The following is a 27,811-nucleotide window of genomic DNA, read 5'->3' as shown; positions in this document are numbered from 1 at the left end:
CCCAGCTTGAGAGACCTTAACGGAGCATGATTTTCAGAGAGCAAGCGCTCAGCACTTTCTGAAAATCAGGTGCTTTTATGGTCTGTCTAGTCGGGCAATTGAAAATGGAGGCACCCAAAATCATTAGTCACATTTGAAAATGTAGGCCGTGTACGTATATCCCTCTATCCTAGCTGCCTATACAAGCACCTAAGAAAACCAGAGCGGGCGCTCAGATGAAAATGCTCATGGAAACCCCCCAATTCAAATGCCCTCAAAACTTTGGGAAAGTTTCCCTCTAGAACCCAGTTTTGTAGATTTGGCCTTGCCCTCAAAACATAAACTCATTCAATATGTTATGCTAAAAAACTGACAGTCAACCAGCAACATCTTCAAATGGTTGCCACTTGTCTCCGGAAATGTGATGTTTGAGTGTCGTGCCGGGAGTTTTCCCCCTCCATTTCGTTTATGCCCCTCTCCGCGTGTCTCAGAGCTCCTTGTTGAATGCCATCTCCCTGATGTGTATAACCCTGCGCCGCTCTGGTATCCACTTTCATCTGTATCGGTAGCGTTAAATGTTGTTATATCATTTACTCCTTCGAGCAGGAAGATGTTTTTGCAGCATGTTTTATGAATTTTTCATAAAGATTAAAAGCGGCCTAATCTTGTGAGCTTTAAGTCTCAGTAGCGGGTAATGGCTTTGATTTAAAGCGTTTTGTCTTAATGATAGTTATATTGAAAATTTCCTGCTGCTTTCTAGCACGTGTAGTTATTATCATAAACACTGATGGTGGAAATGTCTGCCAAATTGTGCGTGGCTGTTTATGATAGGAGAGGGGAGAGAGTCATCCAGAAATTAGAGAGCTAGATCAACAAGTTGTCAGGGAGCATGGACATGCAGAAAGCAACCGCCAGGGTTAATAGGATAGAGCAAGAGTGGAGAGGAGCTTGGAAGAAAGAAAGTTGATTGGAAATGACAGGCGTTGGGTGAGAGAGAACCATTGGAAAATGCTTGGCATGAAATCAGAAGGAAATTTCAGCTGAGGAAGAACTATTTTATAAAAAGAGAGATGCGGGGAGGAAGTGGAGGAAGGAAGTAATTTCCCAGGCAGCTCACTCTGTTTAATTCTTATCCCAGCTGCCCACACCTTTTTATTCTTGGCACGAAAGCTGTTTGCTGCTTTTCCGCGTACTCTCGCTTTGCTTTACTACTGGAGCCAGCCTTTAATTAGCCAACACGGCAGACCAAGGGCATGTCTATACTACAGTCAGGAGGCATTTCTGCAGCGTTTGTAGATGTACCCAAGCAAGTTTTCATCTAGCTTGATCTAATATGATCTAGTATGTACCCAGGGTCCTGGGCAGGCAGGGCTAGCCCCTGCAGCCTCCCATGCTGCCATGGCTTCATAGCTTTTGACACTCAAGCTGGCTTTGATCCAGCTCTCACATCTCTGGACTGCAGTGTAGGCATACCGGGATATCGAGGGGCCTCTTTTGCTCGGCAGCTGACAAGACAGTAGATGTTAAATTTAATGTAATGTCTTCCTTTTCCTGTTATTCCCCCCCACGTTCTCCTCTTCTCAGTTACTGTAACCACAAGCACAGGCCTGCTTTTGTTTTTAGTTTGAAACCAATTATAATTGTGGAAGAGCAGCAGGTTTGCAGGTGTTCGGAACATTTTCTTCTAGTGGCAGCTTGTGGTTGTAATGCAAAGAGTAAACAATCATTTCCTCTTGTTAATTTTTTTATTACTATTATTTTTAAAATGTCTCAAATCTGCTCTGCTTGAAGGAAGGAACTTGTAGCCTGATTTGTAAAATTTATACAGGAGATGTTTACCCAGGAATATTTTGTTGTTTCTTTTCTATAAACTTAAGTCACTCTCTGCTCCTTGTGTGGTACTCTAGATAACAGTATACGCTTTCTGAATAGCACATCTATTAAAATGAGACTGGTACTCAGTGTTTATGGGCCAGATTCTGCTCTCAGCTGTACCAGGGTCAACTCCACTGACCTTAACAATTATTCTGGGTTTACGCTGGTGTAACTGAGAGCATAGACTTGTTCTGATTGTACGTCATTAGATCAAGTGTGTAGATATAAGTGCATTGTTCAGGATAGATGGATGCATGCTTTTGGGTGTGTGTGTTCATACATACAAACATACACACGCACACACAGGATACAGATTCATATACACATATATTTCTAATGGGAGGGAGTGGAAGCTTACATGGATAAATTATAGCTAAGGTAGCTCCAGTTGGCTCACTTCTGCTGTCAACTATTCCTCTCTATATGCAATGTATTTCTTACTGTAATAGCCGGGACGCTATATTTCATTCTAATGTATTGTGGAAGAGGAAGTCCAGTAATTCATCTGGTGGTTTCTCTAAAACTAGAGGTTTTCTTCCCTCTGCATACACTGACTAGAATAAGTCGCCTTGATTTCCTAATCACATTTTGCACAATTCTTCTTCGGATTTCAGTTTTTACTTTTCAATTTCTCATATTTGTAACTGTATTAACAAAGAAAAGAAAAGAAAAAAGCAATAGCACAGTATTTAACATTGAAAAGACTAATATACGAAAGAATCCAGTATCCACAATGATAGAGTCACTGTATCTCCAGGGATCCCCGATTATGGTTTCTATTCTTCGCCCGGTGACCAACGGGCCCCGTTATCGTACGCGGACTATGGTTCCATGGGGCCTCGAGTGGCTCAGATGCTTCGTAGTGAGCACGCTGCTTCAGCGAGTAACTCCCCCCTCCACCACCTTCCCAGCCCGGATCAGTTTAAGAGCCCAGGTTTGTATAGCATTTCATTCATTTGGGGGAAACAAAAGATTATATACATCACCTCTTGAATGGTGCACAAAAACAGGCCTGCATGTCAGTTCACGGTTGGCTATGGAACTTCACTTTAGCCCTTTATTTGATTCCACAATTTTTGACTGACTTTGCTTTAACCCTTAAGGTCAGGGATCCCTGCTCTTTGAGGACCTGATCCAAAACCCATTGGAGTCAATGGTAGCCCGATCCTACGGAGTGCTGGTATACAGGTTCTCATACTACATTGGTGAGGACCATATAAATCCGTGGATAGATATATAGTCTTTTCAGTGACTTCAGTGGGCTTTAGATCAGGCCCTTAGTTAATTTATCCTTCAGAACTGAAATGTAAGGGTTTAACTCAGTTTGGGTGACTTTTATTGCTTTTCATAAATTTTTAACTCTACTTTTTAATTAAGCGAGTTTCTCAACTGCGTGAGGAAAATATCTTTTTACCTAACGTTAAATGTAGCTCATATGTCCAGAGAAATAGCTATATCTATATAATTTAATGCCTGTTTTATACCTGTGTAAATATCTCACCTTGTTTGTTTCCTTTGAAATACTATGCACTTTAATGGTGCTCAAGAGTGTATTTTCTCATCAGGTGTAATTTATTTCCACAATACCCAAAAGCCTTAAATGGATTGATCTTAATTCATGTATCATGCACATTTTCCATGTAGGACAATAATCTTATGGCTAAATCTTTTAGTTCTTCATGTGATGGTCCCTTCGTGGGTACAAATACACACCATGCGTCTGACTCTGGAATTTTTTTACAAGCAGTGTCCGCTTGTCCATACATGTGCCATAGCGCTCCTCATGCTCTGAACTGAGGATGAATCAAGGGTGGTGTGGGCCAGTGCCTCTCCAGAGAGACTTGCTAAGTGTCTCTCTGACTGTATTACCTTTTGTTACCAGCTAGCTCGCATTCACCCCCTAGAGGGGGTGAGGGCACATTCCACCACAGGGCAAGCTGAGAGACGTGTCCCTACTAGAGATGTGTAGGGCAGCCACTTGGAGCTCTCTGCTATCCTTCATGAGGCATTACGCTCTGGTCCAGACATCCACTGCGGATCCAGCTGTGGGGACAGCTGTACTACAGTCAGTTATCCTTGCACCCACCTCCTGTTTGATTACTGCTTGCTAATATCCCATGTGTGGGATACACATAGGGACCATCACTTGAAGAAGACATGGAGGTTTCTTACTTGTAATTGAAGGTTCTTTGAGATGGGTGATCCCTATATGTATTCCACTACTTGCCCTCTTTCCCCTTTGCTGTGGATTGTTTGGATTGCAGTAAGAATGGAAACTGGAGCGGGCTTGGTCTCGTGAGTGGGCTAATGGACTATGCTTTTAAAAAGAATTCCCCACTCAGGCGCGAGTACATGTACCCACATGTGAAATTCAGATAGGGACCACACATCACAAAGAACCTCCAGTTACAGGTAAGTAACCTCCATTTCCCCCCTCTCCCACTTCTTTGTATGTATTGAATTTGGATGAGCTGAGTTGAGTCGGGCGGCATTTATTTGCCCGACTTGGTCATGCTTTAACTAATGCCCTTTCCCTTCCCTCCCAGAGAGGCATTCTGAATCCCCCTTCGAGCAATACACCATATGCTAAGGCAAATGTCATAATGAGTCATGACTTAGAAATTTCTCAACACTTTATCGAAAAAGAGTTTATCTTTCAGTGGTGACCTTTCTTGTCCAACGCTGGATTAATTTGTGAGCGGGCTCTGTGTTAACATGGCAGTTCATAGGACAAAGCACCAGATAAGCTGGCCTCAGCTTTCTCCCTGTCATTGCTCCCAGCAGAATATTTTGTAGCATTATGAGTCTCCACCTTCTTAGTATGTCTTGAACTGCTAGGATTATTATGTGAGCTCCAGCTATCGGCTCCTTCATGTAAATCAGGTGTTGGGAGAACCACACTTTGAAAAGTATGTTACATGCACATTAAGAGTTGGTTAAAAAAGCTTCTTTAAAGGGGAACAAGGATGATTTAATGGTAAAATCCTATTCGTAAGAAAAACTGTCCTGAAGTTATTGGAGTTTTTAAAATTCTCCTATTCTGTTATTTCAGTCAAAAGACCAGTTTCCATAGATATTCATGTAGGAATGTGGAAATCACTGAGGATACATCCGGAGGGAGTGTAATGAGGATGAACTTGTATTTCTGTAGCACCAAATGCACCCTAGGGAGCTTTGGAGATTTAGCTCCATGAATTGTACAATAAACTGTGCAGTTGTACAGTGCACAGAGATGAATCGCAGGTGGTGTGGCCACCTCTGGTGAGAAGTGGCCGCTGTTTAACAGTGCCTGGCAAGACTCCCCAGTAACTGAGTACAGGAAGTGAAGCATACTATATTCCAGCAGTTCTCAGCCAGGGGGTCCCCAAGCAGGTTTCAGGAGGTCCCCAAGCAGGGCTGGCGTTAGACTCACTGGGGCCCAGAGCAGAAAGCCGAAGCCCCACCCCGCGGGGCTGAAGCCCAGGGCCCCAAGCCCTTGCCACCTGGGGCTGAAGCCTGAGCAACTTAGATTTGCAGGGCCCCGGGCAATTGCCCTGCTTGCTTACCCCTTAACGCTGGCCCTGGCTTTCATATGCAGAAAAACAGTTGTTGTGGAACAAGTGGGGCCTGGAGTTTTTATAGCCTGGGGCGGGGCTCAGAAAGAAAAAGATTGATAACCTCTGCTGATTTAAACTGAAATGAGCATGTCCACACTGGAGTGTGAACCAGTTTATCCACATCAGCTTAAAATCACCCCTGTAGCTAAACCAGTGCAACTCTGCATGCCAACAAGACCTAAGAACCTGTGGTCTTACAAACTAACATCACAACTTTTGTAGCTGTTTCTTTTAATGTGATTCTAGTGGGTCTTTTGTGTAACTTGGGGTTGACAGATCCAGATCTGTTCTGAGTACTAGCTTATGCCCAGACTGGATGCGATTGTGTAATATTGCTGTTTCCAAGAGTGAAATTTGAAACAGATGTTTACTGCTTTGTTGTTTCCCACTGGAGACTCATTTGAGAGCTGTACAGAGCTTAGCAGGCTGCCTGCAACAGAAAGTTAGTTCCACTCTTCAATAAAACTAGAGATTACATTTTCTCTTACCAATAGGTTCTTCCCATCCCCTTCTCAGTCATCAACCCCTACGATCTCAATTTAAAAGCAGCCCCCAAATACTCATCAATCACTTTTTGTTCAAGCTTTTCCATTTGTTTGTTTGTTTGTTTGTTTGTTTCAAAAATATTGTTTTACCTTTACCTCATAAAAGTTCATGACCACAAAATTGAACTGGCTTATTCCAGGGCTTCCTGGTACAATAGAGACCTACAGATTCTATTTAATACCCAGTCATATTTCAGCGACATCCAGCCCCTTCCTTATAATTGCACTGCGATAGAAAAAGTCAACAAATGCAAATAATAAATACCAAAAGTCACAATTAAAAAGGAAAACTACGAGAGGAAGGATGGCTTTGTGATTAAGGTACTTGGTATGAGACCCGGGATCAATTCCCAGCTCTGCCACAGACTCCCTATATGAATTTGGACAAGTCACTTAATCTTTCTATGCCTCAGTTCCCAATCTGTAAAATGGGGATAATAATTCCTATTGCCTATCCAATCGAGTTAGACTGTAATCTCTCCCTGTGTCTATAGAGTGCATAGCACAATGGACCCTGATTCTTGGCTGGAATCTCTGGGGGCTGGTGTAATGCAAATCATCATTAAAAATAGTGTTCCTATGCAAGTTGCCCAGCTCCTGACATGAGAACTCATACGTTATCATCATTTTAATTTTTGCATCCTTTTTCCTTTCTCCTTTTACATCACAGGAGCTTTGCCACCTTTCTGCGGTGCTGTCACTGCTGGGTGTTACTCATTTGGCTTCAACTCATATTGGGACTTTGTTGGCTTGCTGTGGCTGCAAGAGGTCAAACCCAATATTCTTCTCAATCTGGTCCCCACTATACATTCTCCATCCCTCTTAGCTCCCTTGTGATACTGATGCCCTGACCCTCCTGCTCCACTGACAGAGAAGCACTGCTTTCCCTTTGCCGATAGTGTGTGGTGGTAGAATTGCCCAAATCATCCTGACCTCTGTTTTGTAGTAGCTTTTATTGCTTCCTAAACTCCAGTCCACCCAAATGGCACTGCTGTGGCAAAGACTCCCACTCCAAGTTGCTCACTGCAGGACAGTGAGTACTGAAAGTGCTGAAGAGGGAGCATAGCCCGTTCGCACCCATCCTGTTGACCAACTAAGAAGCAGAGCTGACAGGTTTCTGGAGGAAGTCAGGAGAAGGGCAGCTGCTGTGTAGGACCTCATGGGTGGGTGTGTGGACTGGAGGAGGGAAAGGCAGGGGGAAAGGATATTGTCAAGTTAGTCTTTCCTTTTGCACTGGGCCTAGATTGAAAATAGCCACCTTCAGCATGCGCCTCTTAAAGACAGGAGGTAAAAAATATTTGTTCCAGCCCCCTATAGGCTGCACAGTGCATTGGTGCCTAATTCAGCCAACAGGCAAAACTTCAAGTACAGGTGAAAATTTACTAGACACAGTGAATGATCAGAGCACAGCCAGTTGGTCTGTAATAAGACACACAACTAAGTCAAAACACATATTGAACAAAAAATGTATGCATCCCATTCTCTGCCACATCTGATGGATCCTGCGCCTTGATTACAATTGCTCTAGGCACTGGACCATCTGACCCTCAGGGTAAGATACCACTGGAAAGGAGTGGTGGGGTCTGAGGAAATCTAGAAGATCCTCAGTTTTATGCTGAGGACCCCTGGGTTGTGGGTGAGATAGAAATCATAGATGCATACAATCTTTCCCACATCTTTTTTGACACTACTTTGGTACAGTATCTGCTAGTAAAGACTGGGACCACAAATTCTGCATATGAGAAACTTGAAGGTTTGAGTTACTAGGCTGAAGTTCTTCCGTGTGAAATGTTCTGTGCAGGATGGTTTCATGTGCAATTGGTTAGTAAATTGAACCCAAACCTTTTAAGGCATGTGGAAAATGTGGGGCCTGATCAACAAGACTTCACAAGTACAATAAAATCCCTAGCAGTGGAGGAAGTTAACTGTACCTGCCCATGTTTAATGCTGAATCATCAGACAGTGATTTTATGCTGAGCTAAGTAGACACTTGCATCAGCTGGGTGGTGCCTTGGGTGGAAGGGGAGAATGGATAACACTTAATTCTTGATCTCCTTGGACTGAAATGATATTGGAAAACAATAATCCCCTACCTTTAGGTCAGCAAAATTCCCTGGGGAGAGATGGGGAGAGATTAGACTAGCTTCTAGAAATCTGTTTGGTGGCTTTTAGTTTTCTCTCTTCCTTTCAGGAAATCACTAAAGCAAGTGTTTTCTTGTCATCCACTTATGATTTTTGCAGTTGCAAATTGAATGATTTTACTCTGGATGCTGATGTGTCTTCATATATTATTGGTTGTGGTGTTATAGCCACTTATTGCTAAACCATTTGTGCTACTATTAGCAGCATATTGGCATCAGTCAGCAGCTCCTGTAAGCGTGGGAAATCTTCCTTTGAGATCTTTTGAGTACCCATTTTATCTCCCATGCAATGTGGTAAATACCTAGGGGATACTCACATTCCATCCCCTCTTCTCCTTGCTCTGTACGTAGTAGAATCCTCGTCTAGTAAACTAGTGTTATTTTTAGTTATGTTTGCACAGAAAAACTTCATTCTCAATATCAGGGTTACATTTTGCACAGGGCAGTGCACTGAAATGGGGTTTTCATTCATGACTATAAAGAGAGCTGCTGTCTTGTGGAATTCACTACAAATGGCATGCCACTGTACGGTACAATGATTATTTTATTTTAACAAGGGGAATTTGTTTCCATCTAACTCACATTCCAGAGCTCCCTCAATTTGATCCCAGGGAGAATCAATGAGTGTCCTTAGCTCTATTCCACTTCCAGTTTACCACAATGGGTACCAAAAGACAATCTCAGTAAAATCCATCAGTGTTAGGGGGTCATCTAAGGAGAAGTCTCTGCTTGAGGTGGCTTGCCATTTTTACTGTCCTAAAAGATCTGTCCCATATCCTCAGCTGTGTAAATCAATATTGCTCCACCGAAAGGAACGGAGCATTTCTGATTTACACTAGCTGAGGATCTAGCCCATATTGCTGCTCCTGTTAGACGTGAGGTGGTATTTTATGAGGCTCATACAGTTGCTTCTTCAGTAATCACTGGATATACGCTGTAAACATCGTTATCCAGATCTGCCAGTCAGCCAGCTCCGCCTCCCCAATACTTCATCCTTTCAAATACATTTTAAGTAAGTAAAAATATTTGAAGCTTTGAAATGTTTCTCTCCCCCTCCCCTCCACACACGCAGCACAGCATTAGTTGGATATGTGATTTCTTCTTGTGGGGGTCTCTAATCTGCACATGTAGAAAGCTGGATGCTCCGATCTGGTCATTTCCATCTCTAGCTTCTCTCATCTTATGGATATAGAGTAGAACAGCCATGCTAGAATAGAGCACAACTCTTTAGAAACTGGTCGTTGTTTTAAACAGTGTAATTTTATCATTGTATCGTGAAATTAATATTGAAAACAGAGGGACCTGTTCAGCCCAGGTGTCACCTCCGTTGACTTCAGTGAGTTACACCAGGGAGAAATTTGGCCTATTTTGTGAATATTTTTTGGTTTTGTTTGTTTTTAATTAAACCCTTGGCATATTTCTATGTATAATCTGCCCTGTGTTCTCTGGGGAGTGCCACTGCTTCTTGACATTGTTATGACTTTGGGTTTTCCCAGCAAATCATGTTCTGAAATGGAGTCTTCAAAATTACCTTTATTTAGAAGATCTGGCCAATGCAGTAACACACCATCACACAGAGGGTATCTATTATCCACATCATTAAGACACATTACAGTCAAAACCTGCACCGCTAGTCAGACTGTGGTGTCTTTCATAATAATAGACACTTCTTTGTAAACGCTTCCCTGCCCTACACACATGCATATGTTTCAATATGAGAATTAAAAGCAAGTGACAGAAATGATGGTACAATTGTTTGTGTCATTGACGCCATTGCTAGGATGGAACAAGACTGAGAACTCTCTTAAAACTCAGCAGTGTTATTTTTTTAAGGTTCGCCACAAGCCATCTCTTGTGACCTTTGGCTGATGGTTGGACTGTTTGGGGTTATTTGTTTACCTACCCTGAACACAGTTAATTTTTTCCTTCTGGCATGGTTTGTTTCTAAGGAATGTGTGTCCTTATGTCGTCCTCAGTAAAGGCCGTCTGCATTCTTTGCAAATCAGCATGAAGGAAATTTTAAATGGTTTCTTTCCCTCCTGTGGGCCTGTTAGAGGCCCATGGATTTGCTCAACTGGGCAAACCAGGTTTTCTGTGTGACTTGGCAGTAAAACCTGTATCCATTTAATTGAACCAGAAAAAAGAGTGTGCTAAAGCAAGATAATAAAGGGCTTTTGAATATCTCAGCTGGATATTTTTCTTCCTGAGTGAGAAGGCCAAATGTTATCTTGACATTTAATCTTTAATATTAAAAAATGGTGCTTTGTTTGCCAGCGTGTTCCAAAATAATCTGTTTACTCTCTTCTTGCCTTATTTCTTTTAACTTGCTGAATTAGATGACCTACTTACTTCCTCCTGTTACCAGTTACAAAGAGCCACATTGCACAATTTATTTTGTAAACTGGACTTTCCGACCACTGCAAAGCCATTGGTTGCCATTTTACGTTTGCTGGTTAATTGATCTAGTTGAGGAGTATTTAACTCTAGCTCAGTGAAAGATTGCTCAATTCTGAGCCAGTGGCATAATGGGAAATCCTGAATGATCATGTCTCAATGGACTTAAGACTCCCACAGTGTGTGATGCTGAAGGCTATGGTGGCTGTACCAAATTTGCATATAAATTGTTGTAATTTTTAACAAGGAGCTGATCCAAAGCCCATTTTGTTCATTTTGTCCAAAGCCCATTCTTAGAGTAGGACTATAATCTTTTCTGGGTGTCTCTTGACAAAGAAATAGGACTTGCTCACTCTTTGATTTCATCGGCAATAAAAACCTGCAATTGATCAGCTCAGTTCTTACCTGCAGATTACAAGGAGAGGGCGTCTACAAGCTGCCACACTTCACTCATCCCCTGTTTAACTCTTAACTTCCCCTCCTACCTGAAGAGAGGTTCCAAAGAGGATGGAGCTCGGCTGGTCTCAGTGGTGGCAGATGACAGAACAAGGAGTAATGGTCTCAAGTTGCAGTGGGGGAGGTTTAGATTGGATATTAGGAAACACTATTTCACTAGGAGGGTGGTGAAGCACTGGAATGGGTTAGCTAGGGAGGTGGTGGAATCTCCATCCCTAGAGGTTTTTAAGGCCTGGCTTGACAAAGCCCTGGCTGGGATGATTTAGTTGGTGTTGGTCCTGCTTTGAGCAGGGGGTTGGACTAGATGACCTCCGGAGGTCTCTTCCAACTCTAATCACCTATGATTCTATGATTGTCTGCAGGAGACTCAGCAAAAAGAGAGAGGCCAAAACCCTGTAGCTGTACAGCCTTGAACTTTGGGGAAATACAAAACTTTGCAGCTCAGGCCTGTTTCTAATAGCTACTTTATACTAATAATTCAGAGATAATGACAGGTTGGGTATGACTGTGCAGTATTAAATTTCACTTTTAGTCTGTCTCTCTATACCTAGGTGGAACAGCCTGTGCAGTTAGATTTGAGAAGGATGGGTCTCTTCAGGGCATGGCGTGGATTCCATCTGCTAGATTTAGGGGTTTTTAAAAAGGTGTTTAAATACCCGCCTCTTCGGAGTTGATGACTAAAACTCAAACCTCTCTAACTGTTACAAATAGAATGATAACTAAGGTTTATTTAATTGAGGTCTTGCCAGACTACATATCTTTTTGATTTATTTGTCTTTTCACTGTGCTTATTTATTTGCCAGCATCTTGTTCAGTCTAGTCTAATTAAATGAGGGAAATTGAAACCAACTGAGCAGTTTAAAATATGTGTGTGTGTATATACACTAACTTTATCTGGCTCGCAAGGGATGCTGTGAGAGAATAGGTGGGCTTAATGGTGCATACAGGCATGTCTCTCTGCACTTCTGTAAGGACCTTGGAAGTAACATAGGTTTATCTTGCAGCAAGCTATTTCCATTTGAGTCTTCCTAGCCTGCTAACATTTCTCTTTGCAGTCAAGTCTTTTACTCATAAATTTTACATTCCAGAGTGATTGTGAGAAATGCCCAAATCTGATCATCTAACATGCTTAAAGATCCAAATTTATCTGTTAGCATCTTTTTCTGACTTAAAAAAAAATTCTTTTACTTCCCCTTAAGGAGGTGAGTGTCATAGATCCTATGGAATTCTTTTTTGGTTTTGATCTTCACTTACTTATTTTGTGCAGTTTTGGAGACAGAGGGAGGTCTTCGCTCTCCAAATCTAAGGAACAAAAAAAAAATCTCCTTCATAACAATTAAAAAAAAAGTTACTCCAAAATGTTCCATTCCATACCATTTTTTAAAAAAAAACCAAACCTTTTAGATGTTGAAATCTTTATATAGCTTACAGATAAAAGGGCGAGGGGGAGGGGGAGGTTTGGTAAAGTATTGAATGGATCCAAAAATGATTTTACTAGATGTGATTTGCTTTATTTGCTGTCAACATTTTAATATCAATATTAACACAATGTGTAGTCTAAAACTAGTTCCTTTGTAGTTTGCATGGGATGTGAATGCTGTCTCGACGTGCCCAGATCTAGAAAACTTGTTACTACTGCATGAGCATCAAATCAGATGTTGAAAAATATCTATATAGTTTGTGATAATTTGGTGAAAATGAGCACCTACGGTCTCTGGTTGCAGTAGTGTGTTGAATGATTGTTTTTTTTTATATATATATATCTATCTATATATATTTGGAGCTCCAAGCTTCTTAGTAGTATGGGCTGACTATTATTCAGTACTTGCTCTCCTATCGCATGGCCTTGGTTAAGTGTTAGAAGTTGGGCCTAGGCTGTTTATTCTAGTGTTTGGCTTTGTAATAACTGTGCATGCTCAGCTTCTGGCCTCATACCCAGCTTTATTCTCTGCACACCAGTCTTGAATAGCTACAGTGCTCAACCGAATTTTGGCGCACCCGCTTCCCCGGCAGGCTCCAATCCAGCCCGGCCAGGAGGATTTCCAGGGGCTAACAGCCCAGGTCCAGTCGCAGACCTCTACGGTACAGCCAGTCAGGACTCCGGTGTTGGTAATTACATAAGTGCTGCCAGTCCTCAGCCAGGCTCTGGCTTTGGCCACGGAATCGCTGTAAGTAACCATTTCTTTCCCTTCTCCACGGGGGTGATTTGAATTTAGTTCAGGAACCGTTTTGTAGAGGGGTTTTTGTTTTTTTTTTAATTAAAAATGAGTTGTGTGGTGCACTGCTCACGTAGCCTTTTACCATTTTGTGATACTATTCTGTCTAACTTGCTCAATTTACTAATAGACTTGTTTCAAAATGACACACTCCACTGGCACTTGAATTATAAGCGGAATTGAAAATGCTTGTATGACCCCCCTACTCCTCCATTATATTACTTTAAACTGTAATATTTTAAAAAATGCTTAAAGTTTCTGTTCATTTTAAATTTAAGTCTCGCTATTTCTGTAGAACAAATATTTTAGGCTGAGGCACCGAACGGCGTATAATGCCCCAATTCTTTATCTCTATCGAAGAGAAAGTGGTCCTTTGCTTTAGCATCTCCAGTTCTGCAAACATACATGTCCTTAATTTAAAACCGATGAATAGTCTTACTCATGTCAATAGGACTATTTACATGCTTAAAGTTAAGTACATGCACAAGTGTTTGCAGAATCGGAGCCTTAGTATGGAATTGAAGAAGAAAAGTTAGCCTGAGATAATGTGTGTTCAACATGTTGATAACTAGTTTATTGCTAACATTTCTTGAAATTGGAAGGTCACAAGTAAGTCCCTGCTATTTTTTTTTCTCAAGTCAATGGGAAATATTTTCATGGTTCTATCATCTAACTAATATAGGCAATGGAAATTTACTTAACAAACTTGCATGCTGTTTTTCAGATTGTATTGTTTTACCTCTGTGCGTTAGCATGAATGTGTTTGAATCTGTTTAGTGGCTGTCAGTCTTTGAAATGGGAAATCAGCTACCCGAAAAAAAAATGTTAAGCAAACAATGAGATTTTTTTCATTGTGTGTTTTCCATCTGAGATGTATAGAGCAGTTTCAAAAGATTACTCAAAATCAAATAAGAGAGTAATGTTAATATTTTAGCCAAATTGGTTGGGGGAAAAAAATGTAGTGCAGACAAAGCTCCTGAAATTAACTAATGTGGTTTTCATTATATTTTTTAAATACCTTTTTGCGCCTTCTAGTTTTGCCCTGATGTTCTGAATTCTTGTTCGATTCCATTCCCATCGTAAGGTCACTTAAGTAACTTGACAATCTCATTGGATCAGTGGTGCTCTGAAATGTGGATTATGATTATTCTGCCAAGAGCTACATCAATTTAAACTGCCATCTATCACCACTTACAACACCCCTCATTTCCACTTTTCGCCTAAAGAAAAAGACCTGTTTGTTCTTGAAAACTTGTGCACTTTGACTTTTGCAACGTCCTGATTGTCTAATAATAATAATACATTTGGCATCTTGTTTTGTCTGTACTATCATTTTTTAAGGAAGTATTTTCTCTCTGACGTGCAGATTGGCAGCCTCCTAATTCCTCCTCTCCCCCCATAACCTTATCGAGAACATGGGGGTCTTTTTTATTCTTTATTTTTTTAACATTGTCCATTTACTAATCCTAATGTTTAAAAAACCGAAAATTTAGAGGGGGGAGGGTGAGAAGATTAGTGTCTTGGAAAGATAAGATTAGAATTCAACACATCAAGTCAGTGGTGACCAGAGAACAGCTTTCTTAAACACATATTCATGCTGGCAACACAGTCTTTCAAGTCCTTTGATAATTACTTGCCAAAAAAATAATAATCTGTTCCCATGTATAGAACACTGATGACCTTAATAATTGTACAATTTTAGGGACCTTTGATTGCAACGGCTTTTACAAATGGATACCATTGAAACGTTACACATGGTTGGTTGCCATCTCACTTTGAGGTATTACAATATATACCATTTGTATTTTATGCTAAGCTACTATGTCCCCTATATATTTTAAATTAAGAAAACACCTTTTGATTTTCACTTTCTTTTTTCCTTGGCCTTTAATCATTCCTTTTTGCAATTGTTTATTTTAAAAATCAATCTTGTGGGTTGGAAACTGGAAGAGAATCAGGAGCTAGAACCCAACAAAGTTAGTGTTTTCACATTTATTAAGCTTAGAGCAGTTGCTGGCATTCTTTAAAACCCAAAGGAATAAATGATGATTCCAGAAGTCTTTGGGGAAACAAATGAAAAAGTGTCAGTAGGCAGCATTGCTGTGAGGATTACGGATTTGCTATGAATGCAGTTTTCTAAAAATAAGTGAGCACCGTTGCTTTATTGCAAAGAAAACCATAATTCATAATTAAGTACTGTACCAAATATTACAGCTATGAGATAACATTGTTACTAGTAACCATAGAGCAATTATCTAGATTAAAAAATTAAACCTAAGCAAATTAAATTAAAGACATTACCTTAGTATTTGGATCACTGCCAGTTTCCTACCCTTTTAACTGAGCTTGAGTTAATTACATGTTTAAAAAAAAATTGTTTGGCCTTTTGGCATATTCATTTTTGCAAATGAATATTCTTATACCTCTAATAGTGTAAATTAAAAAGTCAGTCAATACAAAATAAAAGTTATGCCTATTAAACCATGTGTTTACCTTTGTAGTTTACATTTTTCTATACGGATACAAAATAAATTTAAATGTCAAATTTTATTTCTATTGATTCTTAGCTAGGAATAAATCTGATCAGTCACATTTTAAATTTCAAATAAATCTATGGAATTAAAATCATAATTACAGAGGGGAGGGGGATTGTTACAATACATGTGGAGGGTACTTAAATGTGTATGTGTATCTACCAATATATGCAAAAAAAAAACCTACCTAGAAAAACAACCTCCCCTGCCACATACACACCCCTTATCCATCAAGCCATGATCACCCCACAAAACGCCCATTGATGCTGGGCTGCATGATTTTTGTATCTAATAGAGATAGTACATTGATCAGTTTATAACTATTACTATGTTATGATCTCCTTTAATGTATGACAAGAAATGGTCATGTGTATCTCCTGCATAAATGTGTATTTTAAATTTTTAAGAATGTTTATATATATAAAAATATAATTTTTATGGGGAGAGTAAAATATACAAGCACTCATTTTTAATCCTAGTTATTTCTGGCAACGTTATAGAGTGTGTATACACACAGACACACACGGTAATTGGCTTATATTTTAATAATAATAATAATATTTAATTTAATAATATTTTCACGATTGTTGTGTCCATATCCTTCATAAAGACAAGCCATGGAGTTCAAAGCATGTTGGGGATTTTTAAAGAAATAGTCATTTGAACTAATAATGCCGCAAGACAGGAAATGTTAACAAAATTAATATATTGCTATCATCTTAAACCTACCACAGCACATCAACTGTAACCATTATTTACTGGCCAGTGTTACAAGTGCAATCATTAATGACTTAAAAACAGAAATAGCTGTTAACACTGCTAATTACTAATTAAAATCGATTGGGGGGGGGATTGTCCGTATTATTAGTTTCTCAAGGACTATTGAGTTTGAAATTTGTAATTGTGACAGTGCCTTCCAAAATATACTTCCACTTATCTCACTATGGTTTCCTCTTCCATCTGTGGGCAGGCTCCACTGCTCCAGCTTACAAGGGGCTGCTAGTATAGTGGTTCTCCACATGCTGAGGCCTTTCTGTAAAGCAAAAATCTCATCTTGATACTGAAATGGGATGTGATAGTATTTGAACTGGGTCTTTAAAAATTACATTACTTAAAATGAATTGCAGTGAATTTCCTGTCACAGTTCAGCCCTTCTGCATACTCTGTGTGTGCAAGCTTTCAGATCTGCCAGCATATCCCTCATCTCCCTCCTGCTGGAATACAACTCAGGATACACCTGCACGGCAGCCACAGGTGTGATTTGCAGCTCGTGCAGACGTTTCTGTGCTAGCTGTGCTCTAGCTAGCTCACTAAAGTGAGGACACTGCAGCACAAGCCTGCCTGTGTATGTACTCGCTTGTGCAGCCCATGCTGAAACCCACTTGCTTGTTTTTAGCAAGCTCGCTAGAGCAGTGGTTCTCAGACTGGGGTTAGGCAGAGATCTTCCAGGTGGTACATCAGCTCATCTAGGTATTTGCCTAGTTTTACAACAGGCTACATAAAAAGCTCTAACAGTCAATATAACTAAAATTTCATACAGACAATGACTTGTTTATGCTGCTCTACATACTATACACTGAAATGTAAGTACAATATTTATATTCCAATAGATTTATAATATATGGTATAAATGAGAAAGTAAGCAACATTTCAGTAATTGTGTGCTGTGTGACACTTTTATGTCTGATTTTGTAAGCAAGTAGTTTTTAAGTGGGGTGAAACTTGGAGTACACAAGACAAATCAGACTCCTGAAAGGAGTCCTGTCATCTGGAAAGGTTGAGAGGCGCTCCGCTAGAGTACATCTACATGAGATGCAAATCACACCCCTTGCCTGCCTGCACTGTAGATAGACCCTCAACTGCAGGAGTGGTTTTTTATTTTTGTCATAATTAAAATCATTTCTGTAGTGAAGTTTAAATAATAATTACCCCCCTCTGTCCCAATCCTGGAAAAATTGACCTAGAAGAGTAGTCCTGTTGCACTCAGTTGGATTACTGACATACGACATTGTCTGTCTGCAGGATCGGTGAGTTAGGTGTTACACATCCACTTATAAAAGTGATCATTCGGTTGAAATGTACCCATTTAAAAGTTATCATCTAGGAAGTACTTGAACAGTTTTAGAAATATGCATGTTATAAAGCTAGGTAAACTCCATGACTGGTGCATAAGGAGATTTTCCAGTACTTCTGATGAATCTAGTAACATTTTTATTGTTCCCAAATATTAGTGAACAAAAACCAAACAAACAAAAACCACCCTGTAAAAGTACAAAAGGAGCTTGTCAAAGGAGCACTGAATTTGAAACTGAGGTATTTACTTTACCTTTGTAAATGTATTTGAAAGAGAAGATCGATAGCTTAAATTCTGCTCTGCTATACTTTTCATTCCAGAGTAACCCCATAAACTTCAATGATGTCACTCTGGATTGACACCATGTGATTTAGAACAGATTATGGCCCAAAACACAGGTGTCAAATGTTTAAGTACACTTCTCATTTTGATATTAAAAATTTTGCACAGTTCCCATGCATTGGCCCTTTGCCATGCCGATATCACCTGCTATTTACATAAACTGAATAGGTCATGTTTAGACTAGCTCTGTTCACTTTTTGTATTTAACTGATGTTACCTATTACACATATTAATAGTGGGTTTGATACTGAAAAGCACTGAGCTCCCAGTGACTTCAACAAGAGCTACTGGTCCTCAGCACATCCCTGGGTCAGGTCTATTGTATGTCAAGGTTATACTGCGTGGCATTAATTGCACAAAATAACATACAAAGACCTGCCCAGGAATTCCACTGAGCTATTTACAAATATAGGTACAGAATAATCCCCGTGAGGAACTCCATTAGATTTGGGAACTTCTGTTACTCTCAAAAAAATTGGTTATGTTATATGTTCTTTTTATCCTTTATAGAGAATATCTGGATGTCCAGGCAAGACAGGGCGAAGTTTCTGAATGGTCCCATGTTCAGGTGATATCATCAGACTTTGAGCACTACATCATCACCAATAACATAAATAAACTGGAGGTGGCACTCTATGGACTTAGGTTGTTTAAAATCTCTCTCATCATCTCATGAATCTGCTGTACTATAAAAACAGCTTTTAAAATATGTATATATAATCCATTTCTCTTTTGTTTTATTTTCTTGATGGGTTCCCCCCCTCTTAAATCTATTTGAATCACATTTTTTCAAAGCATTTGACATACTCTCGTAGTCGTGTAGTTCTAATTTGTGTATCTAGTAAAAGCCTAACCATAGTGTAACTGTTTATATTAAGGGGTTTTCTTTTCCTTTTTCCTTCCTTTTTACTTTTGTTTTATGTAGTTGTTGCTTAAAGGATGCTGAGATGATAACATGAGTCTCAGTCTTTTGGTACCAATTCTGAAACTGTAAAAACTTTTCAGGTGGAATTTTAGCACACACTGAATTAGAAGTAGAGCAAGAGCAGCGGGTGAGCTGAAGTCAAGTTTCTAGTTTGCGTTGTATGGGAGCTGAGAGGGTAGCTGAATAGCAGGATCTCTAGCCGTTCTTTTGATTTGTGACGTCTTTGTTAACCTAATTATATCTATTTTCGGCAATAAGGTAAGGACTGCAAAATTTTTTGTGTCCTTCTTTTTCTATAAGTGCTTTTTTTGGTTGAAAGAGGTGATATAAGGTTTTTTGAAATTGTGAATTCTGAAAAAAAAAACTGTAAATACAATTCCATTAACTACATATAAACTATTAAGAAAGAGAAATACAAAATATTTTTGTGATGGAGTCAGTCTAAGGCAGTTTCTCTACTAAATGGAAGAAAAAAAGTTGTAAACGTTTAGATCAACTGCCAGAGCTGGCCCATGAGAGTTAGATTAACACTGTTTAGCTTGCTCTGTAGGTGTGTTAGACCTTATAACTGTACTAGCGTCATACCAGCATATTAACTAGTCATATGTGCACAGCTTAAAAGGTAACCGTTTAGTTATATTTTTTAATTTAAGAACGGCTTTTTCCCAAGACTGAAAAAGAAGCTACAATTTTAATATTTAAAGTATTTAAAGTTTGAAGCACACCTTTATTAGTCATTATTTTTAATTAGATCAACTTGCTGTCCAGTCATTTCAGCTGCTCTGCATGTCCTATAAAGCTCTGACAGCGAAGAGATTCCTCTTCAGTGTCGAACATGCCCTAGGAAGAGCAGTGTTAAAGCTTGCATTATACCTTTTATCCATTATTTTCTATATTAACAAATTAGGAAAGCAACCTTTTTATTGTTTGTTTGTTTGGAATACCTCAGTGCTACAAGTATCACCCTAGAAGCGACAGAAGATTTTAATTTATTGTAGATGTAAACAGAATTAAAAAATATAAAAAAGTATAAAACATCATTGCACTGTGACTGGTAGGGGGAAAAACTGACAGTTTCCTATTTGCACATGTTTAATATTTGGCTGTTATATATATGGTCCTCTGTTGGGGGAGGAAACTTATGAAGGATATTTTTTAATTTAATTTTTTTAATATTGGTAAATAGGCCTGCAACAGCAAAATAGAAGTACAACATGGTAGGTGGCATTAAGAACATACTGTAGTATGGATATATTTCTTCTTTTTTTAACGTAATATTGACAAGTTTTATTAATATTTTTTTAAATTGTTACGTTTATAAATTTGGTACTTTAGGTACAGCCAGTATAAGACACTGAATGCGACATTTGTTAAAAAGAGCTGCTGCACTCCTATTTTTGTAAATTTTACTAACAAGTAGACTAATGTAGACATTCAATAGACCAGGTAGAGCAAGGCATCATAATGCTATCTGAATGGGAAAAAACCCTTGTTTTTCTTGTTTTTTAAAAATGAAATCATGCTTTTTTTGTGTAATAATTTAGGTTGGGTTTCTTTGGTTTTTTTGTTTTCTTATTTCAGAACAACCAGGTTTAAGCAAAATGCTGGACGCTTTTTAAATATTGAGACTTGATCAAGTAATAAAATAACAGTTCTTTAAAAAATAAAAATAATAAAAAAAACAAACCAAATTCCCTGAGATCCAATGTATAAGTCAGGGAATTTTTTATTAATATTTTGTCAATGTTGATGACGTACTGTACTACCATTTGTTTTTCCTCTCCATTCCCTATCACCTCATAGAATATTCTTTGTTGATCATTGTTGTATGTTAATAGTGTATAAAATGGCTATCTTGTAAGAGTGCTGTCCTGATGCTAGTGTAGTGAATTTTCCCCCTCCTCTTTCTCTCTTCCTCTTCTAGTACATATTGGTAGGTGTATTGTAATTAAGGTTAAAAATTTAGATGTAGTTATTCAGATTTAGGACCAGTAAGGATAGAACTTTCTCTTATTTAAGACAAAAATGCTAATAATTTTGGGCAGTTTCTTCCTTTTTTCCCGTCTTTTTATTTTATTTTTTGCTGATCTGATGTGGTTTCAACTAACCAAAGGTCTCACAATGTTAAAAATGCTGGCAAACTCCTAAAGCATTTTGTAGATCCCCACCCTTGACTTTAAAAAGGGGGTGTGCCATACTACCTTAAATGCTAATGCTAGATATGCAAAACTGGATTTTTTTAATTTATTTTTTAAAAGAGGGAGGCATGGTATATTAAAATGATTTTACTAAGAGAAAAAAATATTTTTTTAAGAATGCTCAGAAGAAATTGATAATCTGTGTGAATATGTTTTAGATGTTTATATACCTTTTGAAAAGTCCCAGTGGCCCATAGCACAAATATTGTGGAACCTGATATGTTTTTGATGTGGCTACCTAGACTAAGGTTCACTTTAGTCCCCCACTCATTTAGAAGTCCATTTCGAAGGATTTTCTTTGTAAATTATTTTAGCACAAAGGTTCAGCTACATCTTTATTTTAGTCAAGCACAGTGGCGAATGCACTGATACAACTGATCTTGCCCATTTAGAACTGTTACCCTGGGAGTTATCAGAGAGAGACTCCTGCCTGGTTGTGCAAATGGGCAACAAAAAATAGCTCCTACTCCCCCATGAAGTCCACTATTAACATAGAGACGGGTTTTCCTGTCCCTGTCCAGATTGGGATACGCCCTACCCATTTCTGGTAGACCTGCAGTATGATACAAAGTGCTGATACGGTGGGACAACTTTTGTTACTAAACACAATGTAAATTTTGGAGGGATTGCAGTATCGAGGGTAACTACCCTCCTCCCCCCACCCCAAAAAATAATATTCATTTGTGATTGACTTGATTAAAATGAAGACTAATCTATTTGTTTCCTATACTTCATAATGTTCATTTTAATTTGAATTTGTAGCTTGGACTTTAAGGTAGCATGGCTCTGTTGCTGTAATTTTTTTCTTCATTGTACAGCAGTATACAGCTGGTGAATGTTACACATCTTGCTAGATTAGTTTAAATCATTGGGTAATTATGGGTAATAATGACCTGAAAGGTGTTCGGATTTTTTTCTTCCCCCTGCTATAAAACCTGTAATGCTATTTTGACCTTTAGTGTGAATGAGGGCTAGTGACTTCAGCCACAAAAACCATCCTGTTTCATTCTGCCATTCACTCAATGCAACATAATCTATAATAAAGCAATATTGTTTATTACATTTTTATTGACGGTCAGCCATGGTTATATATGATATTGCATATGAAATTGTTTACAAAAAAACACTAACTCATAGTTATCTTTTATGCTGTGGAAATGTCTCCTGGGTGGAACTTTTATGGATGATTTTTTTTTTCCTGAGTGTTTTTTAAAAGCAAAACAGATGAGACAGGAAAATGAAAGTTAGTGTAAGTTTGGGAGACGGTGCATTGAAGACACACGGGCAGATTCTGGGGTCTGCATACATACACTGTAGAGTTTCATAAGTACAGAATCTAATTCAAACCCATTTTTGTGTGTGAACACTACATGAGGAGATTCTGTAAGCTAAGCAATACTTTAATACTGTAATAAAATTTACCAAAAACAAGTAGTTAAGAAAGTCAATCTAAGTGATCTGTTCACAAGTTTCCAAACAATCAGAATGTATTGTCTTGACAGAATTTCATTTCAGTGTAAAAATCAAAGCTAAAAAACTTTGACAAGAAGCAGGAGTCACCCATGTTATAAAACTGTATTCTGTACATACTCTGACACCACGTGTGGGATCTCTGTGTGTCATTTTGACTGTAGTGGATAGCAAATATAATTCATTATATGTTGTACGAGTTCTGAATTCCATCAGTAATAGAATGCAAGTCTAAGCATTTCAGGTGGTCATAAATGTACCTAAACAAACTATGGCACAGTGGCAGGCCTAGCCCTTCCTTTTATACTTTAGTATGAACTGATGAGAACTTTGGTAGTGACTTTTTTTTTTTAAACTATATATACACACACATATACATATATCTGTATCTATATATCAAGCATCTTTCAGGTCTCTGTGTATGGCTTTCTAAAGCCCTGTTGTAAAATACTATGTGGATGGGGGTCTCTCACATCACAGATGTGGAAAGTATAATTTTATATTTGTATTTTCAAATAAATAAGTTTGTGAAAGGTTTCCATCCTCTACTGTGGTCCAGAAATCAATGTGTTTGTCTGACAAAAAAATAAAATAAACTGTTTTGAACAGAGTTGTGGAGTCCCCTTCATTATGAGTGAGTGTGAAATGTATTGGTGTATCCCATAGGGTCAGCATTTGTTCTCATCTTTTCCCCTTCTGCTGCTCTTACCTTACTATGTCCATACTCTTCATACACATTAGAAGCAGGTGGGCAGTTGCTGATTGTATGTTTTTCTGCTGTGCTTAGCTGGAACAATGAGCACAAAAATCTAGTTATCACCAAGAAAACAACCTTCATGCCATGTAAGTTCATGTATCCTCCCGAGCAGATGTGGGAAATGCAGAGCACCTTCTCTATTACATTAGAAAATGATGATACACTGTCTTTTGTAGGACACAGTCTTAATCAAGGGGGAAGTTATAGTAATTACATAGGGGTATTTCTAATGCTCCTGCCTCCAGTGTGGTAGTGTGTATCTATTTCAAACTGCAGCAGGTTGAGGTAGAGTTGAATTATACATAACAATAGACACAAATACCCATCTAGATTTTTTTCCTTTAGCTGGTGTGGTTTCAACAAACCATCTAGAGATACAGATATACTCTGTCTAGCTCTATGGAGAGAGAAAGATGTCTTTTTCGCTATCCATGGGTTCAGACAGCTCACTACAGCCAGAATTATGTGAAGATAACTCTTTAGAGCAGTGGCTCTCACAGATAGAGAAGGATCTCTATAGATTGCAATGGATTCTGTAGATGGGGTGGATGGCTATAGATAGAGAAAAGCTCTACTGCTTAGAGGGCCATCTCTACGCCTAATGATAAATCTCTGTAGCTAGAAAAGACTTTCTGTAGAGCTAGATCTCTAGGTATAGAAATAGATCTAGATGGGGAGAATGAGCACTCTCACACACTACGTATAGATATTGATATTTGCCATTGGAAGCCAGATTTCCCCATACAGTTGGTATGTACAGGAAGCACCATTATTTAAAATGGACATTTTTCTGCCTGTAGTAGTTACATGTTTGATTGCACCATGGTCAGACTAGGAAAGCCATGAGCATCCATCCACTTTTAAAATTATTCCGATTGTATTACATTTTTCTGGTTGAACATACAGACTCAATGCTCCTAGCTCTGTGAAATTCAAGCTCTGGGGGATTACTTTGCCCACCTCTAACCTGCTTTTTTTTTTCAAATAGGTACCTGCATCTCCTCAGGGAGACTTCATATTTTAAAATATCTGTTATCCTCACTCATTCTCCTGCTTTAGTAGGAATTGTGTTTGACTAATTGGAAAGGACACAGTTTAACTGATTGTGTACAAAATCTGTTTTCCCCAGGCTTTTATCTGACTCTGTAACAGAAGTTTAGTGTCTGTTGGATATAGGCAGGAGCATTCTTACAATTTCTTTCCTCCAAAGGTGAATCTGCTATAATAATACTTTATGCAAGGATTGCAAAGTGTTTTATGGAGCTGGATATTAACAACAGAGAAAGAAATTAAGCTGTTAAATTTCTTGGTCACAGCAAAAGAGAGTGGCAACTGGCTAAGAGACTAACCCAGTTCTCATTCCTCCACGCTTGTGCTTTAACCACACTACCTCCTTTCCTATCCTTTCTCCTCGCTAACCTTTGCTTTTTATATCTATTTGTGTTAGTTTATGGCTTATTTTAAAGTCATTTTGGTGTGGGGAGGTGTCTTATGTGCTCTGAAAGCAAGGCCTGAAAAAAATTCATCTGCCTGGGGGAGGGAGTAATGCGAGTGTATGCATGCATGCACCGGTAGAAAATAGGAATTGATAAATTGACATACTGTATCCAACGACTCATCCAGTCTCCTGTCTCCAACAAAGGCCAGTGCCTGAAAGCCTGCTGTGGGAAGTGATGAAATACAAGAGGGAGAGCTTGATGAGGGTCAGACAAACAGAGATGCACACACTACCTAAAGAGCAAGTCTAGGCTGAGACGTTGGAGGAGAGGAATATCTAAAAGTATAGATGTAGCAGAATTAGAAGACACATACAACATTCTTCGCTAGAATGTGTGATGCCCAGAAAAGTGAAGGAAGCATAACAAAGGCAAGTTACAGTCTTAAAACATATTAGATCATTAAATGCACTACCCAGTAAATAGTTGTGCCTTTAAATTGCAACAGCTGTGACAGCACAGGCTCATTCTCTACCGGAGGGACTCTTGTACACTGTAAGAGCAAATGATTGTGTAACAGACACCTAGCAATGTAGCCTTTACTGGCCTACCCAATGCACTGCACTGCTAATTGAGATCTGATTAAGGCATAGCCTGAGATGTGCCAGCCAATGGCAGTAGGCTGGTCTCAGTGCCTGAGGCCTGCAGCACGATTGGTGTCAAGGCTGTGGAAGCAGACATGGTAAATCTGCAGCTAAGTGGTCAATATATATAACCCTTCAGCCCTACTCTACACTAGAAAAATTACTTGTTGCTGATAAGTGACAGCCCCGATTCAGCTGAATGCTGCTTTAAAGCAGACCAGAATAAAAAGGGTTCTGCACTGTTTCAGAAAACCATGGCAGACTTGCTCTAAGCGTGTTTTAACCAGCATTTTCTGAACTGGTTTTGTCCTGCTCTCTATCACAGAGAAACAGTTAATCTGAACCCATTGCTGACACTGCTCATCAGTAACATCTAATTTTTATAATGTAAATGAGCCACAGAGACTAGAATGGGAATTTCAAGGCACACAATGCTATGTATTCTGTGCTGGAGCTAAAGAAAAAGAAAGTAATAAACCCTCAATGTCCAATTTAATTTAGCAGAATAATTCCACTGAATTTCTCCACTAACAGCATACACTGATGTTGAGTCTCTAAAAAGTGAACATAAGTGCAACTGGTGATGTCCAGAGTCAAGCCAGAAGATGAATGGTGCTCCTAAAACAAGTATTAACAAGAGGCGCCACCAGGATCAATAGAAAGAACAATAAAGAACACTGGTAGAAAGTGACAAAAGAAAATGGCAATGTCTTTCAGACTTTACAATACAATGAAGAAAACAAGGTGCTATAATATTCTAGATCAGAAATACACAAAAGAATTGATTTTTAAACAAAGCCCTCTAAATAGATGATAACCACGTAATGCACTGTATGACCTCTTCATGAAGATACCTGCACTTTTTTGGCACTTTACAAACCATTAGCTATAGTCAAACCTCTTTAAAAGTGCACCAGATTAACTAAATCAATTTAAAATTGATCTAGGCTCATGGGTCTCAAACTTTTCACAGACCACTTGAAATTTGCTGAGGGTCTCGGCAGACCACTTAATGATCTTTCCAAATGTTGTTTGTACCATTAGCTAACTATTGTAAAGCACTTTGGATAAAAGCGCTATATTAAAAAAAAAAAACTTAATCACCTTTTTTGTTCTACAAATAAAAGCACACAACTCATATTAAAATATCAGTCATCTTACCTTTCTAATGTGATGGATGTGTCCCCTCTCCCCCACCACGGCAGCCCCCAAGCTGGGGCTGGGAAGGAGGGGGCTCTCTCCCCGGCAGCCGCAGCCCCCAAGCCAGGGCAAGTCGCCTCTTTCTCTGGTCGCCGCAGCCCTGCACATCCCAAATGCCCCCCTCCCACCTGCCCCCTATCTTCCCCCCCCCTCCACCTTACATGTACATTGTCTCCAGGGTCCAGGCACCTAATTACTGAATTGGGTGGTAGCGGCTGGGAGTTTCCCCTTGTAAAGCCAGATGTAATTATTTATTCGGGGAATAAGAGCCCTGCTGGCCTACAGAGAGGAGGAGGAGGAAAATGAATCTGGTTTTTAATAGAAGGGAATCCAGGAATGATGGTGACCCTCAAACTGTGCAGGGCTACTCCCTGATGATAGCTTCACTCCCACTGAAAATTAGGAGACAGCGGGCATTTTGAAAGAAGGCAGTTCTTTATGGAATTCTCTACAGAAGGACATTACTTGGCAGCCTCTTTTGAAGAAGAAATTTTCAGTTATGAATAATGGCCCAAAATGATACTTCACCCATGCACATGGTGTTAAATAATTTTAGAGGACCCAATTTTAAATTAATTGTAACTCCAACTAACACCTTTACTTGTAAGTTCTCGGAACATCCATTCTGTCCTTAAAGAGTAAGTATTCTAAGTTTGGAGAGAATACGCTGTATTCTACCTACGTATCAAAGCAGCAGAATCCAAAACAACTCCGCCTTAGCTATGGGACTATGACTTGTGCTTCCCTAACACTAGTAAATGAACAATAAAGGCTACCTTCTTCTATTTTCATTCTCCTCCTTAAAACTTATGCTATACCAATGTGTAGATGTTCAGAGGTATTCCAGAGAGGTGTACAAGGTAACTTACAATAATTGGTCTTTACCATTTTGTCTACAAATCTATTATTTCTTTGTATAATACCAGCCACGTGCTAAATGCTTTGTGGCCCAAGAACCTTATCTTGATACTTGCCCATATAGCTTCCAGTGCAATCATTAACCCCTTTTCTATAGTTACTAGCATAGCA

The 27,811-nt window shown here is 39.1% G+C and overlaps 2 protein-coding genes across 33 annotated transcripts in view; one reads left to right on the top strand and one right to left on the bottom strand.

The window, feature by feature from the left end:
* The window catches only part of MSI2 (musashi RNA binding protein 2), a 398,015-nt gene extending 374,662 nt beyond the window's left edge, over window positions 1-23,353 (top strand). For 11 of the 26 annotated variants that reach the window (XM_065572771.1, XM_065572770.1, XM_065572772.1 and 8 more), the window contains 4 exons: window positions 2,612-2,788; window positions 12,946-13,154; window positions 14,905-14,982; window positions 18,663-23,353. In XM_065572771.1, coding sequence (XP_065428843.1) covers window positions 2,612-2,788; window positions 12,946-13,154; window positions 14,905-14,946 — 428 coding nt within the window. In that variant the 3' untranslated portion in view covers window positions 14,947-14,982; window positions 18,663-23,353. The remainder of the gene's footprint in view (window positions 1-2,611; window positions 2,789-12,945; window positions 13,155-14,904; window positions 14,983-18,662) is intronic. The other 15 variants (XM_065572783.1, XM_065572785.1, XM_065572787.1 and 12 more) reach the window with 3 other exon arrangements.
* The window catches only part of LOC103307538 (uncharacterized), a 120,774-nt gene continuing 107,184 nt past the window's right edge, over window positions 14,222-27,811 (bottom strand). For 5 of the 7 annotated variants that reach the window (XM_042857853.2, XM_042857849.2, XM_065572798.1 and 2 more), the window contains 3 exons: window positions 25,105-25,163; window positions 23,455-23,532; window positions 14,222-16,769 (listed from right to left, as the gene is read on the bottom strand). In XM_042857853.2, the coding sequence (XP_042713787.1) occupies window positions 16,563-16,769; window positions 23,455-23,532; window positions 25,105-25,163 (344 nt within the window). In that variant the 3' untranslated portion in view covers window positions 14,222-16,562. The remainder of the gene's footprint in view (window positions 16,770-23,454; window positions 23,533-25,104; window positions 25,164-27,811) is intronic. The other 2 variants (XM_065572802.1, XM_065572799.1) reach the window with 1 other exon arrangement.

Source organism: Chrysemys picta, chromosome 19 (assembly GCF_011386835.1).
Source record: "Chrysemys picta bellii isolate R12L10 chromosome 19, ASM1138683v2, whole genome shotgun sequence".
Taxonomy (NCBI): Eukaryota; Metazoa; Chordata; order Testudines; family Emydidae; genus Chrysemys; species Chrysemys picta.
The sequence above is the reverse complement of the archived record's forward strand: the minus strand, read 5'-3'. Positions and strand labels throughout refer to the sequence as shown.